General features: G+C 37.4%; 3 protein-coding genes across 5 annotated transcripts; 2 read left to right on the top strand and 1 right to left on the bottom strand.

The window, feature by feature from the left end:
• LOC108857542 (U-box domain-containing protein 9) lies at positions 1-8,628 on the top strand. Of its 3 annotated transcripts, XM_057011386.1 has the most exons (7): positions 1-145; positions 221-300; positions 4,189-4,308; positions 4,412-4,920; positions 4,996-5,075; positions 6,670-7,093; positions 7,352-8,628. In XM_057011386.1, exons 6-7 carry the CDS (start codon positions 6,791-6,793, stop codon positions 8,438-8,440), a joined length of 1,392 nt encoding a protein of 463 aa, XP_056867366.1. In that variant the 5' UTR covers positions 1-145; positions 221-300; positions 4,189-4,308; positions 4,412-4,920; positions 4,996-5,075; positions 6,670-6,790; the 3' UTR covers positions 8,441-8,628. The 3 variants fall into 3 exon arrangements, with proteins under 3 accessions (XP_056867366.1, XP_056867365.1, XP_056867364.1); XM_057011385.1 differs by lacking the exons at positions 1-145; positions 221-300 and having other exon boundaries at positions 4,057-4,308; positions 4,412-4,681; positions 4,788-4,920; XM_057011384.1 differs by lacking the exons at positions 1-145; positions 221-300 and having other exon boundaries at positions 4,057-4,308; positions 4,412-4,685; positions 4,788-4,920.
• A 1,412-nt stretch (positions 8,629-10,040) lies between these two features.
• LOC108857590 (E3 ubiquitin-protein ligase CHIP) lies at positions 10,041-12,461 on the bottom strand. The gene is made up of 8 exons (XM_018631586.2): positions 12,199-12,461; positions 11,660-11,727; positions 11,500-11,563; positions 11,303-11,374; positions 10,932-11,065; positions 10,677-10,830; positions 10,473-10,583; positions 10,041-10,390 (listed from the first exon to the last, which is right to left on the bottom strand). The coding sequence occupies exons 1-8, from the start codon at positions 12,316-12,318 to the stop codon at positions 10,262-10,264; spliced, it is 852 nt and encodes a 283-aa protein (XP_018487088.2). The 5' UTR covers positions 12,319-12,461; the 3' UTR covers positions 10,041-10,261.
• Positions 12,462-16,362: 3,901 nt separating this feature from the next.
• LOC108833845 (auxin-induced in root cultures protein 12) lies at positions 16,363-17,372 on the top strand. The gene has a single exon (XM_018607240.2). The coding sequence runs from the start codon at positions 16,415-16,417 to the stop codon at positions 17,195-17,197; it is 783 nt and encodes a 260-aa protein (XP_018462742.2). The 5' UTR covers positions 16,363-16,414; the 3' UTR covers positions 17,198-17,372.
• The last annotated feature ends 728 nt before the right edge of the window (positions 17,373-18,100 follow it).

Raw genomic sequence — 18,100 nt, 5'->3', positions numbered from 1 at the left:
GTGTTTGTGCAGTCTGCGTTTGTGACCAGCCTAGGTGGGAAGCCATTTTGGTTGATCAAATCGTGTCTGATCGGAGTAAAGTCGGTGGCTACGGACAGAGGACATCTAGCACTACATTATGAACGGAGGGATTGAAAAGTTAACGGTCAGTTCTTGAGATATTCATCTATTTTCTTTGGAGTTTAGTTCTGCCAGAATCATCATATCCATTTATTTTCAGAGAGTTCCAGAATTGCTGTTTCAGAGTCGTCAAGGTTCATTATGTGTTTTCTCAGGTTATCTTCAGAACTCGTGGCAAAGGTGAGGGTCTATTCCGTAAATTCCGTACCAGAATAGAATTCTTTCTATCGTAGTTTAGATTTCGAAATATGAATTGAGTCTGTTTGAGTCGTGATTGTTAGTTAGATTATGTATTGTAAACCGGAATTAGGGGTCTAGAGGATTCAACTATTGATTGGATTGTGTGATGTTGAGATATGAGATATATATGTATGTATGTACATAGTTATATAGTAGGGGCTATGTGATGTGCGGGTTCAGAGACATCTGAGCTGTCGACCAGATGTGGTGTGCGGGGGTTCAGGGATGCCTGAGCTAGCGACGCAGATATGGTGTGCGGGGGCCCAGAGACGTCTGAGCTAGCGACGCAGATTTTGTGTGTGTGGGCGGGGTGCAGAGACGTTTGCATATCTACGCAGATCATGGTGTGCGGGGGTACAGAGACATACTGTACTAGCGACGCAGAGTATATATATTATATCCTTATGAGGAAATGCGGGGTGTATGGATTAGCTGTGTGCTATCATCGCATTGTTTGTGTTTGTGTGATGTGTTAGGCATCGTGTGTGTTCATGTTAGAGCTAGACTTCCATAGCGGGAGTTCTATTACTCAAGTCAGTGGTTTGCGGATTAGCATCCCATACCTCACTGAGCGACTCCCCTGTTGCTCACCCCTCTTTTTCCCCCTTTCAGGTGAGACTAGCGGACAGAAGTGATTGCTATTGGATGGGTGCTTTGGGAGTTTTATTTCTTATTTTCAGACTTCGGTTTTATGCTTTTATCGATATTTTCCGAGAATTATGTGAATATTGGATTTATGGTTAGTTATTGGATTTATAATGAGTAATAAATTGAGTATTTTGAAGATTATTATTTATTATATTATTTTGGAAAATCGGGGTATTACAATTTGGTATCAGAGCGGGTTCCGTCCCGGCTCCGACCCGGGATGGCGATTTGTGGGACGCGATTTTAATCGGTTTTGGACGATTTTGAAAAATAATTTGGGAATTGGGGGAATTTTAAAAATAAGAGTAACTAGCACCTTTCTGTTCGGTAACTCCTAACCCAATTGTCTTTTTATGACGATGAGTTTACTCATCGTTATCCGTTCTCTAGCTAGCAGGGTTTCAGCCAGATGTTTAATAGATGGAGGATGTCACAGTTTGTTTGATTGCTCAGTTGTTTATCAGGTTCGTCAACCGTTCTCGGAGATTGCCAGTGAATTTGTGATGTTTCTGCCACCACCTTACTTTAAGTCGTCACTCCGCGAGTGTTTGGTTACTGGAGCTTATTTGGTGTGATAGGTGAGCCATTGGTTGGCATGTGTTATTCTTGTGTATGAGTAAATTGACTATTTTGGAGGTATGTTCAGTTTGTAAACTCGTGGGATCGCTTTTGGATTGGGGCTGCGGCACCTTGCGTTTTGTATATACTGGAGTTATGCTTGTTTTGGTTTGCAAGATTTTGGCGGTGTTGACCGTTTCAGATTGTATTTAAGTTATGAAGATTCAGACAACCGGCATAGAGAGATTGGGAACCACTGGCGTTAATCGAGGTGTACCAGTCGCACTGGGAGGGGTCGATTTCATCGGAGACTTGGCATAGAAGGGCTGGATTACCATGATGATATACTTGGAATGGATTGGCTGTCACGTCATCGAGTGGAACTAGATTTCCCAAGAGAAAGAGTTCATATCTCTAGAGGTGATGGGAATATCACATTTCAGTGTATTCAGGCTTACCGAAGAATTTCTATTGTCTCCATGTTGCATGTTGAGGATCTATTGGAGAGGGGAGCAGAGGGATTTCTGGCGACTATCGAGATGGTTAAGGATGATGGACATCATGACTTGCAGGACATTTCAGTGGTTGCAAAGTATGAGGATGTATTTGAGGCTTTTTGAAGAACCACCAGCTAGAGTAGACGCTCGTATGATTGAGTTGGAACTAAGGAAAGAACCGGTTTCACAAGCGCAGTACCATTTAATACCAGCAGAGATAACTGAGTTGAAAAAGCAGCTGAATGAACTCTCGGATAAGGTTTTCATCAGGTCGAGTACTTCACCATTGAGAGCTTGTACATAGGACGGGATTTTGTACATGTTATGGACATTATGAGCTCGTGGTGATGCTGATTAGGTTTTCGAAATGCACCGGTAGCATTCAAGAATATTATGAGCGATGTCTTTTGTCAGCACTTGGATAAGTGTGTGATTGCCTCTATCGACGACATCGTAATTTATTATTTGAGCAGAGAGGAGCATGCAGAGCATTTACGGATTGTGTTGGTTAAGTTGGAGAGCATCAATTATTTGCTAGCTTGGTAAGTTTTTCTTTTGGTAGGAAAAAAAATTGGATTTTGGGTTATGTGGTTCTGTAAGCACGAGTTGCTCAAGATTTGGAAAATATCACACTACGATTTTAGCGTGGCCGACATCTAAGAGTTATAGAGATAAGAAGTTATATTTTTATTGGCCTGGTATGAAGAACAATGTTGCTACATTTGTATCGCAGTGTCAGTCATGTCTAATGTTAAGATTGAGAATCTGGTGTTTAGCGGGTTATTGCAGGATCTGCCATTACCATAGTGGAAATGGTACTTGGTGACTATGGATTTTGTTACTGGAAGACCGACCACCTCAGGTGGGAAGAATGATATATGGGTGATCATGGAAAGACTCATCAAGTTTACCCATATCCTAGTGATTAAGAAAACAAATGGAGCTGATCAGTTGGCACAAATTTGCATTAGAGAGATTGTGAGGTTGCATGGAGTTCTTGTAAGTATTGTATCAGATCATGATGCAAAAGTTCACATCGACATTTTGGAGAGCTTTTCAGAAGACACTTGGTACAAAATTTCACATGAGTACAACTTATCATTTGCAGACATATGAGCAGACAGAGAGGACTATTCAGACTTTGGAAGATACCTTTAGGACTTGTATTTTGGATTGAGAAAGGAGCTGCAAAAAGTATCTACCTTTAGCAGAGTTTGCCTACAACAACATCTATCATTCGAGTATGAGATGGCACCAGATGAGGCAGTTTATGGTAGGCCTTGTCGTACACCACTTTTTGGACAAAAGTGTGGGAGAGTCAAGATTTGAATCAGCAAAGTTCAGGAGATGGTAGAGCAAGTTGAGGTGCTCAAGGTTCGGCTTAAGGAAGCCCATAACCGTCAAAAGAGTTATGCAAATCAGCACAATAAAGATTTGGAGTTTTAGGTGCGAGACTTAGTATATATGAAAATGAGGCCATCTCAGGAAGGATCTAAGACTCGAAAGCTAAAGAAGTTTAAACCAAGTTATATGAAACCATACCCTATTTGGAGCGGATTGGAGTAGTGGCTTATAGTTTAAAGTTATCAGCAGAGTTGTCAGGGTTTCAAGACGTAATCCATATGTCAGTTTTGAGGAAAGTCAGGAGAGAGAAAAAAAAAAAAACTCATTTTGCAGCTGCTGCCAAGTGATCATGGTAAAAAAAAAAAAAAATTGTATGCACTTTGTCAGTCAGTTGAGATTATAAACCGGAAATAAAAATGGGTTCAGGGGATGATGACCATGTTGGTCAAAGTTTGTTGTGAGAGGAACAAGATCCTGGAGGAGATCTGGGAGACCGAGACTCAAAGAAGGATTGAATGTTCAGAGCTTCTTTCGGATGGTAGTGGACAGCCGACTCATGATTTGAATTCGAGGACGAATTCTTTATTAGTGGGGGAGAATTGTAACGACCCGAAATCTTTAAACCGAAATTGGTATTCGGTTTGATTTAAAATTTGGACCAAGACAATAAACCAATTGCTTATATATTAAATTGTTAATTATAAGTTTCCTAAAAACCTAAAGCTATGTGCCGTCAGTGGAGATTCAACCTTCTCTAAGCCATCTTCTTCTCCATCTCCAGCCACCATGAAAGAGGAGCCATCACACCATTTGAGAAGAGAGACTAAAGCTCATCAGACATGTTTATGGAGAACTGAAGAACGATCGATCAAAACTAAGTATTTCGAAGCCAAATTTTGAGGTTATGTTCTACACTCATAGATCTATGGTTATCAGAAAGCGGATCATCATTTGGATTTTTCATCTAATAGTTATGATCTTTTCTTTTGGGCTACTCGTTGTAGATCGGATCTGCCGATAAGTCAACTTCATCAGTGTTTTTCCGTTGATCTAGAAGGAACCAGAAAACGAGCGAGATATCAATCGAAAGATCTCGTTGTCAGCTTTCCAGATCATCTTCCCGATCGTAAAACCAAGGCACGGTTGGAAAGTTATTGACGTTGCTTCTTGGCCAAGGATAAGCTGAAGCTTTAGTGATGCAGATACAGTTCCGACCAGTCTCAGTGTAAAGGCCAAACGGCCGATCTAAACGAAAGCTTTCAATCTGGAAATTTGTAAGTAAGTAGTTGATTCTTTTATCTATCATCTCCAACAAGCGGATCGTTATTTCGAGTTATTATCTGAGAATTATGCTTGTTTTCGTGAGAGGTGTTTGTGCAGTCTGCGTTTGTGACCAGCCTAGGTGGGAAGCCATTTTGGTTGATCAAATCGTGTCTGATCGGAGTAAAGTCGGTGGCTACGGACAGAGGACATCTAGCACTACATTATGAACGGAGGGATTGAAAAGTTAACGGTCAGTTCTTGAGATATTCATCTATTTTCTTTGGAGTTTAGTTCTGCCAGAATCATCATATCCATTTATTTTCAGAGAGTTCCAGAATTGCTGTTTCAGAGTCGTCAAGGTTCATTATGTGTTTTCTCAGGTTATCTTCAGAACTCGTGGCAAAGGTGAGGGTCTATTCCGTAAATTCCGTACCAGAATAGAATTCTTTCTATCGTAGTTTAGATTTCGAAATATGAATTGAGTCTGTTTGAGTCGTGATTGTTAGTTAGATTATGTATTGTAAACCGGAATTAGGGGTCTAGAGGATTCAACTATTGATTGGATTGTGTGATGTTGAGATATGAGATATATATGTATGTATGTACATAGTTATATAGTAGGGGCTATGTGATGTGCGGGTTCAGAGACATCTGAGCTGTCGACCAGATGTGGTGTGCGGGGGTTCAGGGATGCCTGAGCTAGCGACGCAGATATGGTGTGCGGGGGCCCAGAGACGTCTGAGCTAGCGACGCAGATTTTGTGTGTGTGGGCGGGGTGCAGAGACGTTTGCATATCTACGCAGATCATGGTGTGCGGGGGTACAGAGACATACTGTACTAGCGACGCAGAGTATATATATTATATCCTTATGAGGAAATGCGGGGTGTATGGATTAGCTGTGTGCTATCATCGCATTGTTTGTGTTTGTGTGATGTGTTAGGCATCGTGTGTGTTCATGTTAGAGCTAGACTTCCATAGCGGGAGTTCTATTACTCAAGTCAGTGGTTTGCGGATTAGCATCCCATACCTCACTGAGCGACTCCCCTGTTGCTCACCCCTCTTTTTCCCCCTTTCAGGTGAGACTAGCGGACAGAAGTGATTGCTATTGGATGGGTGCTTTGGGAGTTTTATTTCTTATTTTCAGACTTCGGTTTTATGCTTTTATCGATATTTTCCGAGAATTATGTGAATATTGGATTTATGGTTAGTTATTGGATTTATAATGAGTAATAAATTGAGTATTTTGAAGATTATTATTTATTATATTATTTTGGAAAATCGGGGTATTACAGAATCAATCTCTTTATATAGCACTAAACGCCAACACCTTTTAATAACTCTCTATAAATCTGACTGAATGATAAAAACATCTGAAATCCTCACATAATCCTGTAAGCAATCATCATTTTGATTCATGATCTGGTCTTAACGACATGGCTTGATAGTTGATACTTGTTTGTTTTCTGTCGAACAAATAAACAAAACAGCTGTTTGATTAGAAGCCTAGAAATACAAATAACGTGTGTGTAATATAATACTATGAGTTCACGAGAGACTATTCATGTCGGCTGTAGTTTGACACCTTCGGGAAGTAGGTCATAAACTCATGCGTACTTCGTTATGAGAAATTAAAAAAAACGCATTTAATTTTTATGCTTTCTGTTTCAAATTAGATGTGGTTTTAGATTTTTCAAACAAATTAATTAATATTTAAATTTCTTTTTATTAATTATAAAAGTTTCAAAAATATTTATTGATTTTTAGTTTTATTATAAATAAAAATATATATGAATATAAACATTTGAAAATATGGAAACCACTTATTTTGTAACAAAAAAATTGTCATACAAACTACCATAAGTTTTAAATAGATTGAATTATTATTAAAAAACGCAAATTAATAATATGACGTGGCAAATTCGGTGGCCATAGTGGCACTACACTTCCCCTTCTCTCCTCAATTCCTCATATTTATTATTATTACTCTCTCTTTTTCAGAGAAGAGATGAACCCAACAAAAAAAAAAGAAAGATTTTAATGAGAGATATTAATTCAAAAGATTCGTCAACATAGTCCTTGGAGAAGGGTTTGGTGAGAACCGGCGGTGGATCCGACGGAGATGGCAAAGACCGGATTTCTCGATTCGGATCCGACTGCGATATCCAAAGCAAAAGAACTAAAGCGTGAGATGAAGAAACTCCTGAGTAACATCGTCGAGGAAGAGGATGATGGTTTGAGCGTTCAGACAATCGATCAGTTGCAGGAGGCTCTGTCTGCGTTTAGACATGCGACGATGAGGAAGATGGCGAAATCTTCTTCTTTAGAGATGCTCGAGACGGCGGCGGTGTCTTGTCCTGACGAGTTTCGCTGTCCTCTCTCCAACGAGCTCATGCGTGATCCCGTCGTCTTGGCTTCTGGTCAGGTCAGTTGACGTCACATTCTGAATTTTGATTGGCTTGCAAACTTTTAATCTGATCCGAGGTCGTTTTGGGTTACATGAATCTCAAAGTCACTAGGACCTAGTTAGTTGCTTATAACGATTTTTGTAAAAAAAAATCTTTATAGAAAAATTGTTTCGTTTAGACTCCTATTTACTACTAGAATTTTTAGAAAACTCATAATATGTCTAGAAAATCTAAATGATTATATAAATTGAAAGTTTTAATATTTTTTTTTGTAGACATACGACAAGTTATTCATCCAGAAATGGTTGAGTTCAGGAAACAGAACATGTCCCAAGACACAACAAGTTCTGCCTCACACTGCTTTGACTCCCAATGTCTTAATCCGCGATATGATCTCTAAATGGTGCAAGACGGTAGGGTTAGAGACTAAGAATCTATACGAGTCCGAGGAAGCTGTCACTAGATCAGATCGTGAAGTTTTCGATTCTTTGCTCTGTAAAGTCTCGTCTACGAACTCGCAAGATCAGAGATCAGCTGCAAAGGAGCTAAGACTTTTGACCAAGAAGGGAACCGAGTTTCGAGCTCTGTTCGGTGAATCTTCTGAAGGAATCACCCGTTTGGTGAGTCCATTGTTGCTACACGGGTCTAGCTTGAACCAAGATGAGCATCGTCTTCAAGAAGATGTGGTCACAACGTTGTTGAACATATCCATACACGATGATAGCAACAAGAAGCTCGTCTGCGAAAACCCTAACGTGATACCTCTCCTGATCGATGCATTGAAGCGTGGAACCGTAGCCACGAGAAGCAACGCAGCTGCAGCGATCTTCACTCTCTCTGCGCTAGATTTGAACAAAGTACTCATAGGAAAATCTGGAATCTTGAAACCGCTTATCGATCTTTTAGAAGAAGGGAATCCTTTAGCTATCAAGGACGTAGCTGCGGCGATCTTTACTCTATGCATTGCTCATGAGAACAGGAGCAGAGCTGTGAAGGACGGGGCTATTAAAGTTTTAGGTAAGAAAATTTCAGATGGGTTGTACGTGGATGAGCTTTTAGCTATCTTAGCGATGCTTGTTACTCACTGGAAGGCTGTGGAGGAACTGGGTGAGCTTGGTGGGGTCTCTTGGTTGCTGAAGATAACTAGAGAGAGTGAGTGCAAGCGGAACAAAGAGAACGCGATTGTGATACTGCATACTATATGTTTTAGTGACAGGACAAAGTGGAAGGAGATCAGAGAAGAGGAGAGTAGTCATGGAACGATAACAAGGCTTGCGCGTGAAGGAACGTCTAGGGCACAGAGGAAAGCAAATGGGATCTTGGATAGGCTGAGAAAAGCTATGAATCTTACTCACACAGCCTGAGATAAATGTCCTAAAATCCGCTATGTAAATTATCTAAATTCATGCTTTTTCTGTTTTATTTGGATTTCAGTATTTTTGTAAATTATTTCATATATTTAGGATTTGAACAATATATAGTAGGAAACTGTGTGAATAGTTCTTTCTTTGATGTTTTCTGTGATGATGCAATAAAATCTATGTTGGCTTTATTCAGCAGTGAATGTCTTGGTCAACAAGTAACTGTGTATGAATACAAAAGAATTAAAATACATAGAAAGGCTGTCATGTCGTGTTCTTCACATCACACGGAACTACAAAACAAATCAATCTTCTTCCAGTCTCTGGAAAATAGGAGTTTATTACAGAGTCACGAGTTCTCATTATTAAAATGATGTGATGTTATGTAATCCCATCTCGCCTGTGTCATTTCTTCGTTAGAAGATAAGAACATTTCATTATAATTCACTTAAGTAGTGTCGCTGATATTATAAAAACGAATGTATAAGAAATAGTTTGAAAGTTGAAAAATACCATAAAATAGCACTAAAACATTTTATTTTCCCAAAATTAACACACAATTTACTAACTATGTGGAGTATTTTAAAATTTTTAGTTTTAGTTTTTTTTTGCTATGTGGGTGGCAAGAAAAGACATGTAAAGTAATGGTAAAAATCACATGTGCTTCGTTTGTTAGATTGCTTGGAAGTTAGGATTAAATCACGGAGTTGACACTACTCGTGATTGGTAATAATTACGGGTTGATAGATCGAGAAAGGTGGAGAGAAAATGGGAATATTTAATAGACAGAAGAGAGAATATGGAATCGTCCTAAAAACCACACTCTTCGGTGTTTGTTTTCTCACCCAAACTTTCACAGAAAAAGCTCAAGTAAAGAAAGAATTTGATTCTTCCAACTTTTTATCCACAACAAGTAACGTTTACAATAAAAATAGATCTTTATTCTACGGACAAAAGACAATGCCACTAAAAGGAAAAACGAAGCATAATAGTCCACAATGGTCGGTTTACACTTTTGCGTGCCCCCAATGGAAATCATATAATGTATACAAGAAAAATAGTTTCTTTTGTATCAAAGTTCCCCGAGATATCCGCCTTGCTATTAGGGCAAAATTGAGTCCCATTCACTACTTTGAACTTTGATTGTTTCCATCCTTCATTTAGTTAAGTTGCCTAATAAGAACAAGTAATTATAACTAGGGATCGTGGTCAGTATAGGAAAAACGGCAAAAAATCCGGTAACTTACACAGCAAACTAGAAAGTCAAAAGATTATGCACTTTTGGACTTATTCTAACATTTATTTGTTATAAACTATCCATTTTTACATTTAATCATCAAATTTCTTGTATCTAAAATGATTAGTTTTTTTCTCTCTCTTTTACTCGACTTCTAAAATGACTAGTTAACAAAAATTAAATATATAATTTTCGAAATTGTGAATGAAAATTACTTAAGTGGAAGTTTATATTGTTTTGGAATCTGTTGCATAAATTCAGTTTTTTTTTTAAGGTTTTCCCTTATTTGTAAAATTATGGAACTAAATCCATACTTATTGGCTGAGAAAGAGATCGGATTAATCGAATTCTTGATTTCTCTGAACGGATATGAGACTGTAGAGGAACTTTGGACTAAATCCTCCATGGGCTAAACAAAGTGTTTGTGTGTGTTAGACTAAACGGATGTGTGCAAAAACAAATATATATACAAGGCAGTGAGAAACACACACACGAAACTAAATAAACGCACTGATCTGCTTTGTTCAGACACTGAGTAGTTAAACTTGATCTCTCTTCCACTTCATTGTGTGTATGCTAAGCCTCATTCAGGAACCCACTTTGTAAGCCCAGACGTGCTTCTCTAGAAAAGATGCCACTGCCTCTTTGATAGCCAGATTTGGTACGAGTTTTGATGGGTCGAGTTTCTCACGCGTTATAGGATCAAACTTCCCCACCTAGCAAGTAAATAACCAAACATTTAGACGAGTGGGAAAAGAGAGAGAGAGAGCTACAGCAAAGAGCGATGATAATGCTAACCTTGTTAATATGCTCAAGGATTGCTGCTCTTTCATATGTAACCCCACTTGGAGATATCACAGGATCCCTGAATATCTCAAGAGTAATATTGCAACACAAGTAATCTGGTACCTGAAAGAAATAAAAGAAACAGAATGGTATTGAGATTAGATTTGAAGTGAAGAACGGTTCTTACAAAAAGCTTTTGAAGAAACGTTAATGCACCTCAGTTGGTTTGTCGTCTTCTGCAGCTTTCTCAAACACTCGATCAAGAGCTTTCAATCGCTCAGTATGGGAAGTATAGTCTTCTTCCGAGGACTCGTCTGTTCGAGACATGTCTAAAGCACGTTGTTGATTAAGAGCAGCTTCACAAGTTTCCCTGAGACGAAGATAAATAATTCGATAAAGCCACAGTGAAGCATAGTTCTAGGAAATCTGTTTTGCGGTGGATTGAGAGAGAGAGAAAGAGACAGAACATACTTCAAACTATTCAGTTCCCAAGAGCGCCTAGCAGAAGCCAGTTCCCACTCCATGTATTTAGCTTTAGCAAGCTCTTCCCATATTTCTTCAACCATGTATCCTGTAGGGTTTGCGCCTCTTCCAAGATCTAATGCCTATATGAAAACGTAGCCATCAAATCTATTGTTGTGAGTAGTTGATGATTTCAACAAGTTAACCCATCCATTATGGTTTTTCTAACCAAAACCAGTATGATTAGTATCCACCCAAGACAACTCTAGAAAAGAAAAAAGGATGGAGACTCAAGTGTTCCCTCAAAATTCCTGGAAACTACACTACTTTGGTCTCAAGTTTATGGTGTAAGAAAATCATGTCAGCAGAAGGATCCATACCCTTTGCAACGCTTTGACTCCATCAGCATAATCTTCCCTCTGCAGTAATGAAAGTCCCATCATGTAGTGGGCCTGCCACAGAACACAAAGTGTAAAACAATGCCCAGAAAGGAACTAGACCAAAAGCAAAGAAGACTTGGTTGATTCCATATATAGCATTGATGCCGAGCTAAAAAAGAGAAGCAAGAGAATGAAACCTTGACGGAGTTGTGATCAAGCTGAACAGCTTTGCGACAATCCTCTTCAACCCTGGTCCAATCCCTGAATTTGATGCAAGCCACCAACAAGGCGAACATAAACAATAAGATGAGCAATGAACTGTCTAGAGGACATAACAATTAGCATACACATACATACTTCCGTTTCATGTGGCAAAGAGCTCGATTTGTCCAGTAAACAGGAACCTTTGGTGACAAAGTTATCGCCTTTACAAAGAACATCCAGTAACATAAAAACCAATAAGTCATCATACGTAGCTACTCAATATGAAGTCAATTACTAACACTATAACAACATTGTGTAAACAGTCTATCTAAACCGAAATTGGATTGAGTCATGGTTTAACTGCTGTTCGGTTTAGAGAGATCATAAGCAAAGATTTATTCCCCTTCGTAGATCTAAATCAAATTCGAGAGATACATTAAGATGATAAGAACATCAACAAATAATCAAACTGATAACTTATCATCGATGAGGTTGCAAACTGATAACTTATCAATGAACACTCTAGTCAATTGTATACAGACTACAGTCAAATTCTAAACCGAAATTGGATTAACTGTTGTCTTGGTTTAGAGATTCTATTCAAAGGTTTTATTCCTCTTAGTAGATCTAAATCGAATTCTCTAGAGATACGCCTTAGAAGACAAAGCCCTAAGCGATGATGAACCTTATACCTCCGTGTAAGCGTCAATGGCGGCACCGAAACGCTCTTTCTTGAAACAACTGTTACCGTCTTCCTTTAACCGCTCCGCTTGTTTTGCCGCCATGGCGGAGGCCGCGCCTGTCACCACCATCTAAATCAATCCGATTGAATACGAATTTTTTTATCCTTACGATCTTCCACCGACGGCGCGCGCGTGGTAGAATCTCTCTCGGGAGTATTTTCGGACGAGAAGAAGCCGCGAAATTTCTCAAAAAGGGAAGGAGAGAAGTAAAGCAAAGGTCATTCAAATTTTTTGAAACGATCGTAGAAAGTTCAAGACCTCTTTACCGGGTCAGCCCGACATGTCCTGGGTAAAACCCGGGTGTTAAACGACGCCGTCGGCTTCTCCTTGGTATCTATAGTGTACCAATTTCCAAAGCCGATAACAGCTCATGGCCCGAGCTGATTATAGCACGTAATATGGGCCCAAAATTAAGTTTGAAAATTCGAATTGAGCTACTGGCCCAGATAGAATCAGCTTGAGTTGACGTAGTGTAAATTAATCAATGCCAATCCACAAAGTACATTAACAAATGTTGACCTCTCTCATAATGATAGATGTCTTTTTAAAACCTTCATAATGATAGATGTTGAAATATATTTTGTGTATCTGCGATGTCAGTCATACTGGATCTGGATTTTATCCTAAACTTACAATTACAAAATTTTATTTCTTTTCTATTAATGAACTTATTATCAACACTAATCAAAAATGTATATGTGAAGCAGACCAAAAGACATAACAATATAAATAGTGTACATGGAAATAACAAGCTGAGCATATAATGGCGAGAATTCGGGGATTAATTAATCACTCATGCAAAGGTGTTGGGGCAATGATTATTGACTAACTACGTTCATATATACGAATTTAAGGACTAAAACGTGTGCAATTTCTTCTAGCCCTTTTTCAACTAAATCTTCTTCCCATTTCCTAGGATGCTTCCTTTATCTTACGTCTTCACTTTCTTCTCGTCTACATGGGATTCGTAATACTTTTGGTATAATTAGGTATTGACTTTTTATATTAACTATAGATAGTTTTTTTTTTTTTAACTATAGATAGTTATGATGATTTTCTATGATTATTTCCTTTCTTTTATCTTGATTAATGCTTAGTAACGTATATAAAAAGTTAATGAAATTATATTTTAATGTAAGTGAAATGCAGACACAAATAAACTAGACTTTCTGTCAATTAATAACAAAACAGAAACAAATGTAAAGGAAAAACGAGACACACAAAATGTTGTTATATACCGCTTCGAGTTTCTCGTCCCATATTCCTGCCCAAAACTAGACTAGAAATACACAAAAAATCGTCTCATACGAATAAAGAATACTGTTATTTATTATGTGTAGTGAAGAGAGCGATACTCCCTTCAACATGTCTGGAGCGTTGAACTAAATGAATCGATAGAGATAAAAGTATTTATCTGATATAAAACAACTCAGCATTTAAGCAAAAATATAAAGTCTTCTCGCCCAATGAAAGACAATAAATATAAAAAAGATAGGGAAATCAGCCAAAAAAACACTGAACTTTGCAGGAATTGCCAACAGAAACCTGTACACTTGTCTGACCAATAAAAGTCTGAACTTTTGTTGACTTATTTAGATTATTAAGAAACTTACGATTGACTGGCCAAATTAGCACACCGTTAAACGAGAGTTAAAACAGCGTTAACCCAACGTTAACTGTTGACGTTAAGTGAAACGACGTCGTTTCGTTTTATTTGATTTGAAAATAAAAAAAAGGTAGACTCCGAGGTTCGAACACAGGTTGTTTGGATCAAATGGCAAGGTATTTTACCACTAAGCTAGTGGCACATTCAATGTATGAACAAACACGTTTGCTTTTATTTGGTATTGATTTTGAATATAAAAATTCTCTAAAAATTTAAAAAGTCTTTAAAATTCCAAAATTTTGAAAAATAAAGATTTTTTTTATAAAATTAATTTTGAAATTGAAATTAAAAATAAAATTTTATTTTTACTTTTAAAAATCAAAAATCTTCCAAATTTTACATTTTTAAAAACAAATTCCAAAAAAAGAAAATTTTCATTTAAGATTAAAAAAATGAAAAAATAAAAAAAATTGAAAAATAACAAAAAAAATTATAAAGAAATTTGAATCTGAAATAATCAGAATCTATAAAAAATAATTTTTTTTATTTTTTTATTTTTTTTATAAAAATGCCAAAAAGAAAATTTTCATTTTTCAAATTATTAAAAGAAAATTTGAAAAAATAAAATAATTCGAAAACAAATTCAAAAAAAAGTGATAAAAATTTTCAAATCTGAAAACATATAATAAGAAACTATAAAAAAAACAATAATAATAATAATAAAAATTATTTTTTATAGTTTCTGATTATATGTTTTCCGATTTGAAATATTTTAACTTTTTGGAATTTTTTTCGATTTTTTTTCAATTTTTTTATAATCCGAAAAATGAAATATTTCTTTTTGGAATTAATTTTTCAGTTTTTAGAAATTTTAAAGATCTTTTTAAGTTTTAGATAATTTTTTTTATATTCAATCAGTACCAAATATAACTAAATGTGTTAATAGTTTTAATGATTGAGCCACTAGCCTAGTGGTAAAGTACCTTGTCATTTGGTCCAAACAACCTGGGTTCAAACCCAACCCAATGGTCGACTTGATTTTATTTTGAAATCATGTAAAACGACGTCGTTTCATCTTATTTCAAAACGACGTCGTTTCACCTAACACCAACATTTAACGATGTCATTTTTTCTGTTAAATTTGCTGACGGCGTGCTAAATTGGCAAGTCAACGAAAACATTGTTAATTAATTCTAAAGTCAATGAAAAGTTTGTGTTTTGTTTGACCAGCCCATATGTTCAGGTTTCTTTTGGCAATTCCCGCAAAGTTCAGTGTTTTTTTGGTCGATTTCCCAAAAAAGATACTATAAGTAGCAGGACAATACTATATTTTCCAATAAAACCTTGTGGACTAGAAAACACATTAACGTCACGTATGCAATAATGCTTATGTAAGCAGCCTTTCTTTTGTTGTATGTTTTCTTCATCTATCGTCTACATCATCTCATGACAATTCGGAAAAAAAGAGGACCATTTCCATTTTTTGCACAAACGAAAAGAAAACCGACTTTTCACATACAGATATAGATTAAAGAAAATGTCATGAACATGATGCAAACACTTGTTACTGACAATTTGATCATATGTGGTCTTTATGCCTAATTTTATTTTTATTAACTAATGATTCTAGAAAGGATAAAAAAATAGAGAACTGGTGGACACGGGTATTGGTATATATTCAAAGTTGCCCAACAACTAGGAAAAAGCGAAAACAAACAAATACTAAATAAATGAATTTAGGCTTATTTCCAATTCACATCGAATGATTTAATTGTTCAACATTATTGACATTGTCAATAAGAAATATCAAACATTTCGTCCATACATTCTTTTCAACTCGGAACTGAACTATAAGAACATTATTATCAAAGAATAATATATATGATTCTCATAATCATACAATAATAAAACTATAAACTAAAAATTCAATCAATAGAACATACTACATAATCCAATAGTTCATCATATTTTTCTGAGAATCTTTCAAAAATAGAAATATATAATGCTTTCTGTCTTTTTGATTTTTTTTCTAATTTATAATAAAATAAATTTGGAGAAAAACATGAATAAAATGTACACATTTCAATTTTATCACAATGGATAATATGCATGTAATAATTTCATGAACGCGTTTTAGAATTATTTAACAAATATAAAAAAAAAAGATTTTCCAGCTAAAAGTTAATGTATGTAAACAAACAATACATTTCAACTCATCTGACTGATACAATAAACACAAAATCATAAGTTGACAAAAATAATATAACAAAATATCAAAGACGCCACTTGCAGTCAACTTCCCAAAAGAACGCGCACTCTCCACATGCCCCTGCCCCAAATTCCTCACCGTATTAAACCATCTCCGACTTTTTTTTTCACCATCGTGGACGTGACTTTTCTCAACTTACAGTCAACTCAACAGGTGGCATCATCGTAACGGTCTAACCTGATTACTCCATCGTAGATATGAGGTGCACTGAACCAAACTCCGTCTATAAAAACAACATTGCATGTCTTATCAAACACAACACCACCACACACCAGAAACTCAACTTAGCCATGGCTTCAAACTCTTCTCTTCTTCTCATCTTAGCCGTTGCTTGCTTGTTCTCACCTGCGATCTCGCAGAATTGCTCAACGCAGAACATACTCTTAGCCGACAGAACTCCCTTCGCGAATTGCCTGGACCTTCCCTCACTAGATTCCTACCTCCACTACACATACAATGCAACCAACTCATCTCTCTCCGTCGCTTTCGTCGCCACTCCGTCTCGCTCCGACGGCTGGGTCGCCTGGGCTATCAACCCGACGATGACCGGAATGAACGGTTCTCAGGCCTTCCTCGCCTACAGTCCCGGAGCCGGCGCGGCTCCCGTCGTGAGATCGTACAACATCAGCGGCTACGTCCTCAACGAAGGGAGACTCGCCTTCGAGTTCTGGAACCTACGCGCCGAATCCATGGCCGGCAACATGATCGTGATTCGCACGTCGGTTAAGGTTCCGCCGGGAGCCGAGAGCGTGAACCAGGTGTGGCAGATCGGCGGGAATGTGACCAGCGGTCGTCCTATGGTGCATCCTTTCAATCCGGCGAACTTGGCCTCTAGAGGGGTGTTGAGATTTGTCGGCTCTGACGCTCCGAGCTCAGCTCCGGGGTCTGCTCCGGGGTCTGTTCCTGGCTCTGCTCAGGGGCCGACCACTCCTGGTGCCTCCACCACTCCTGGTGCCTCGACCACTCCTGGGCAGGCGGCTGGTCCAAGGAGCGCGGGTTCGATGACGAGTAGCGTAAATTTCGGGGTCAATTTTGGAATTTTGGTTATGTTGGCTACAGTCTTCATCTTCTGAGTATGATTTCATTATCTTTTTACATTACTTTTTGTATCCGCAATAATGGAGATTCATACTGTTTTACTTTCTAGTCTGTAGAGTCATTTACTCTTTTTTGTTTTCCACCTATCTCCTCACCCACATTGTTCTGAGTTGTTATTGGATTGTATGGACCATTATATTTTTAATTTTATTACCATCTTGTCTGCTTCAAATAACTGCCTTTGCAGCCCCGTTCTGTAGTGGACTATTGCCATTAGATTCACGTAGATATTTGTCGGGTCGTTCGTAGCCAAGTGGCTGCTGAGCTCTGCCTTCGGGCCCTGACGTCGGGGGTTCGACCCCCACTTACCTCAGTTTGAAGATTAAAGGTCCAAAAGTGACCAGTTGACAAAAAAAAAAGATTCACGTAGATATTTATTTTGTCCTTCAACTTTTATACAATCAAAAAGGAATTAAAAAAGCTCTAGGATAAACAAAGCAATAAACACTCAAAACCACATGTTTTTTTTTTGTTTTCTCCATTTCATTTGAAAAGTTACCAATTGTTTGTTTTGTTGTTGTCAATGAGTGAAAGAGAGAGAGAGAGAGATAGTTGATGAGTTATCTGCCAGATCACTTGAACAAATAGCTACCTCTGATTTTTGAATGATATTTATAGAATAAACCAATGAACCATCTAACCAATGCTTGACTCCTTTTTCCCATTTGTGTTGTTGTTTGAAGAAACTTTGTTACTAGTTTCATCAAAACCCATTATTTGAATGTTTTTTTTAAGTTTTTTTTCTCTCTAATGAAGTACTTATCAAATTTAGTTTTACAATCATTTATGGTGTTGAATTTTAGTAAAACTGTTTGGATTCACAAAAGCTTTAAAACAATTTGGTACAAAGCAGAGAGCAAAGATGACTTAAGGAATTT

The sequence above is a fragment of the Raphanus sativus genome, chromosome 5, assembly GCF_000801105.2.
Source record: "Raphanus sativus cultivar WK10039 chromosome 5, ASM80110v3, whole genome shotgun sequence".
NCBI classification, from domain to species: Eukaryota; Viridiplantae; Streptophyta; class Magnoliopsida; order Brassicales; family Brassicaceae; genus Raphanus; species Raphanus sativus.
Note: the sequence above shows the minus strand (reverse complement) of the source record. Positions and strands in the feature narration are given on the sequence as shown.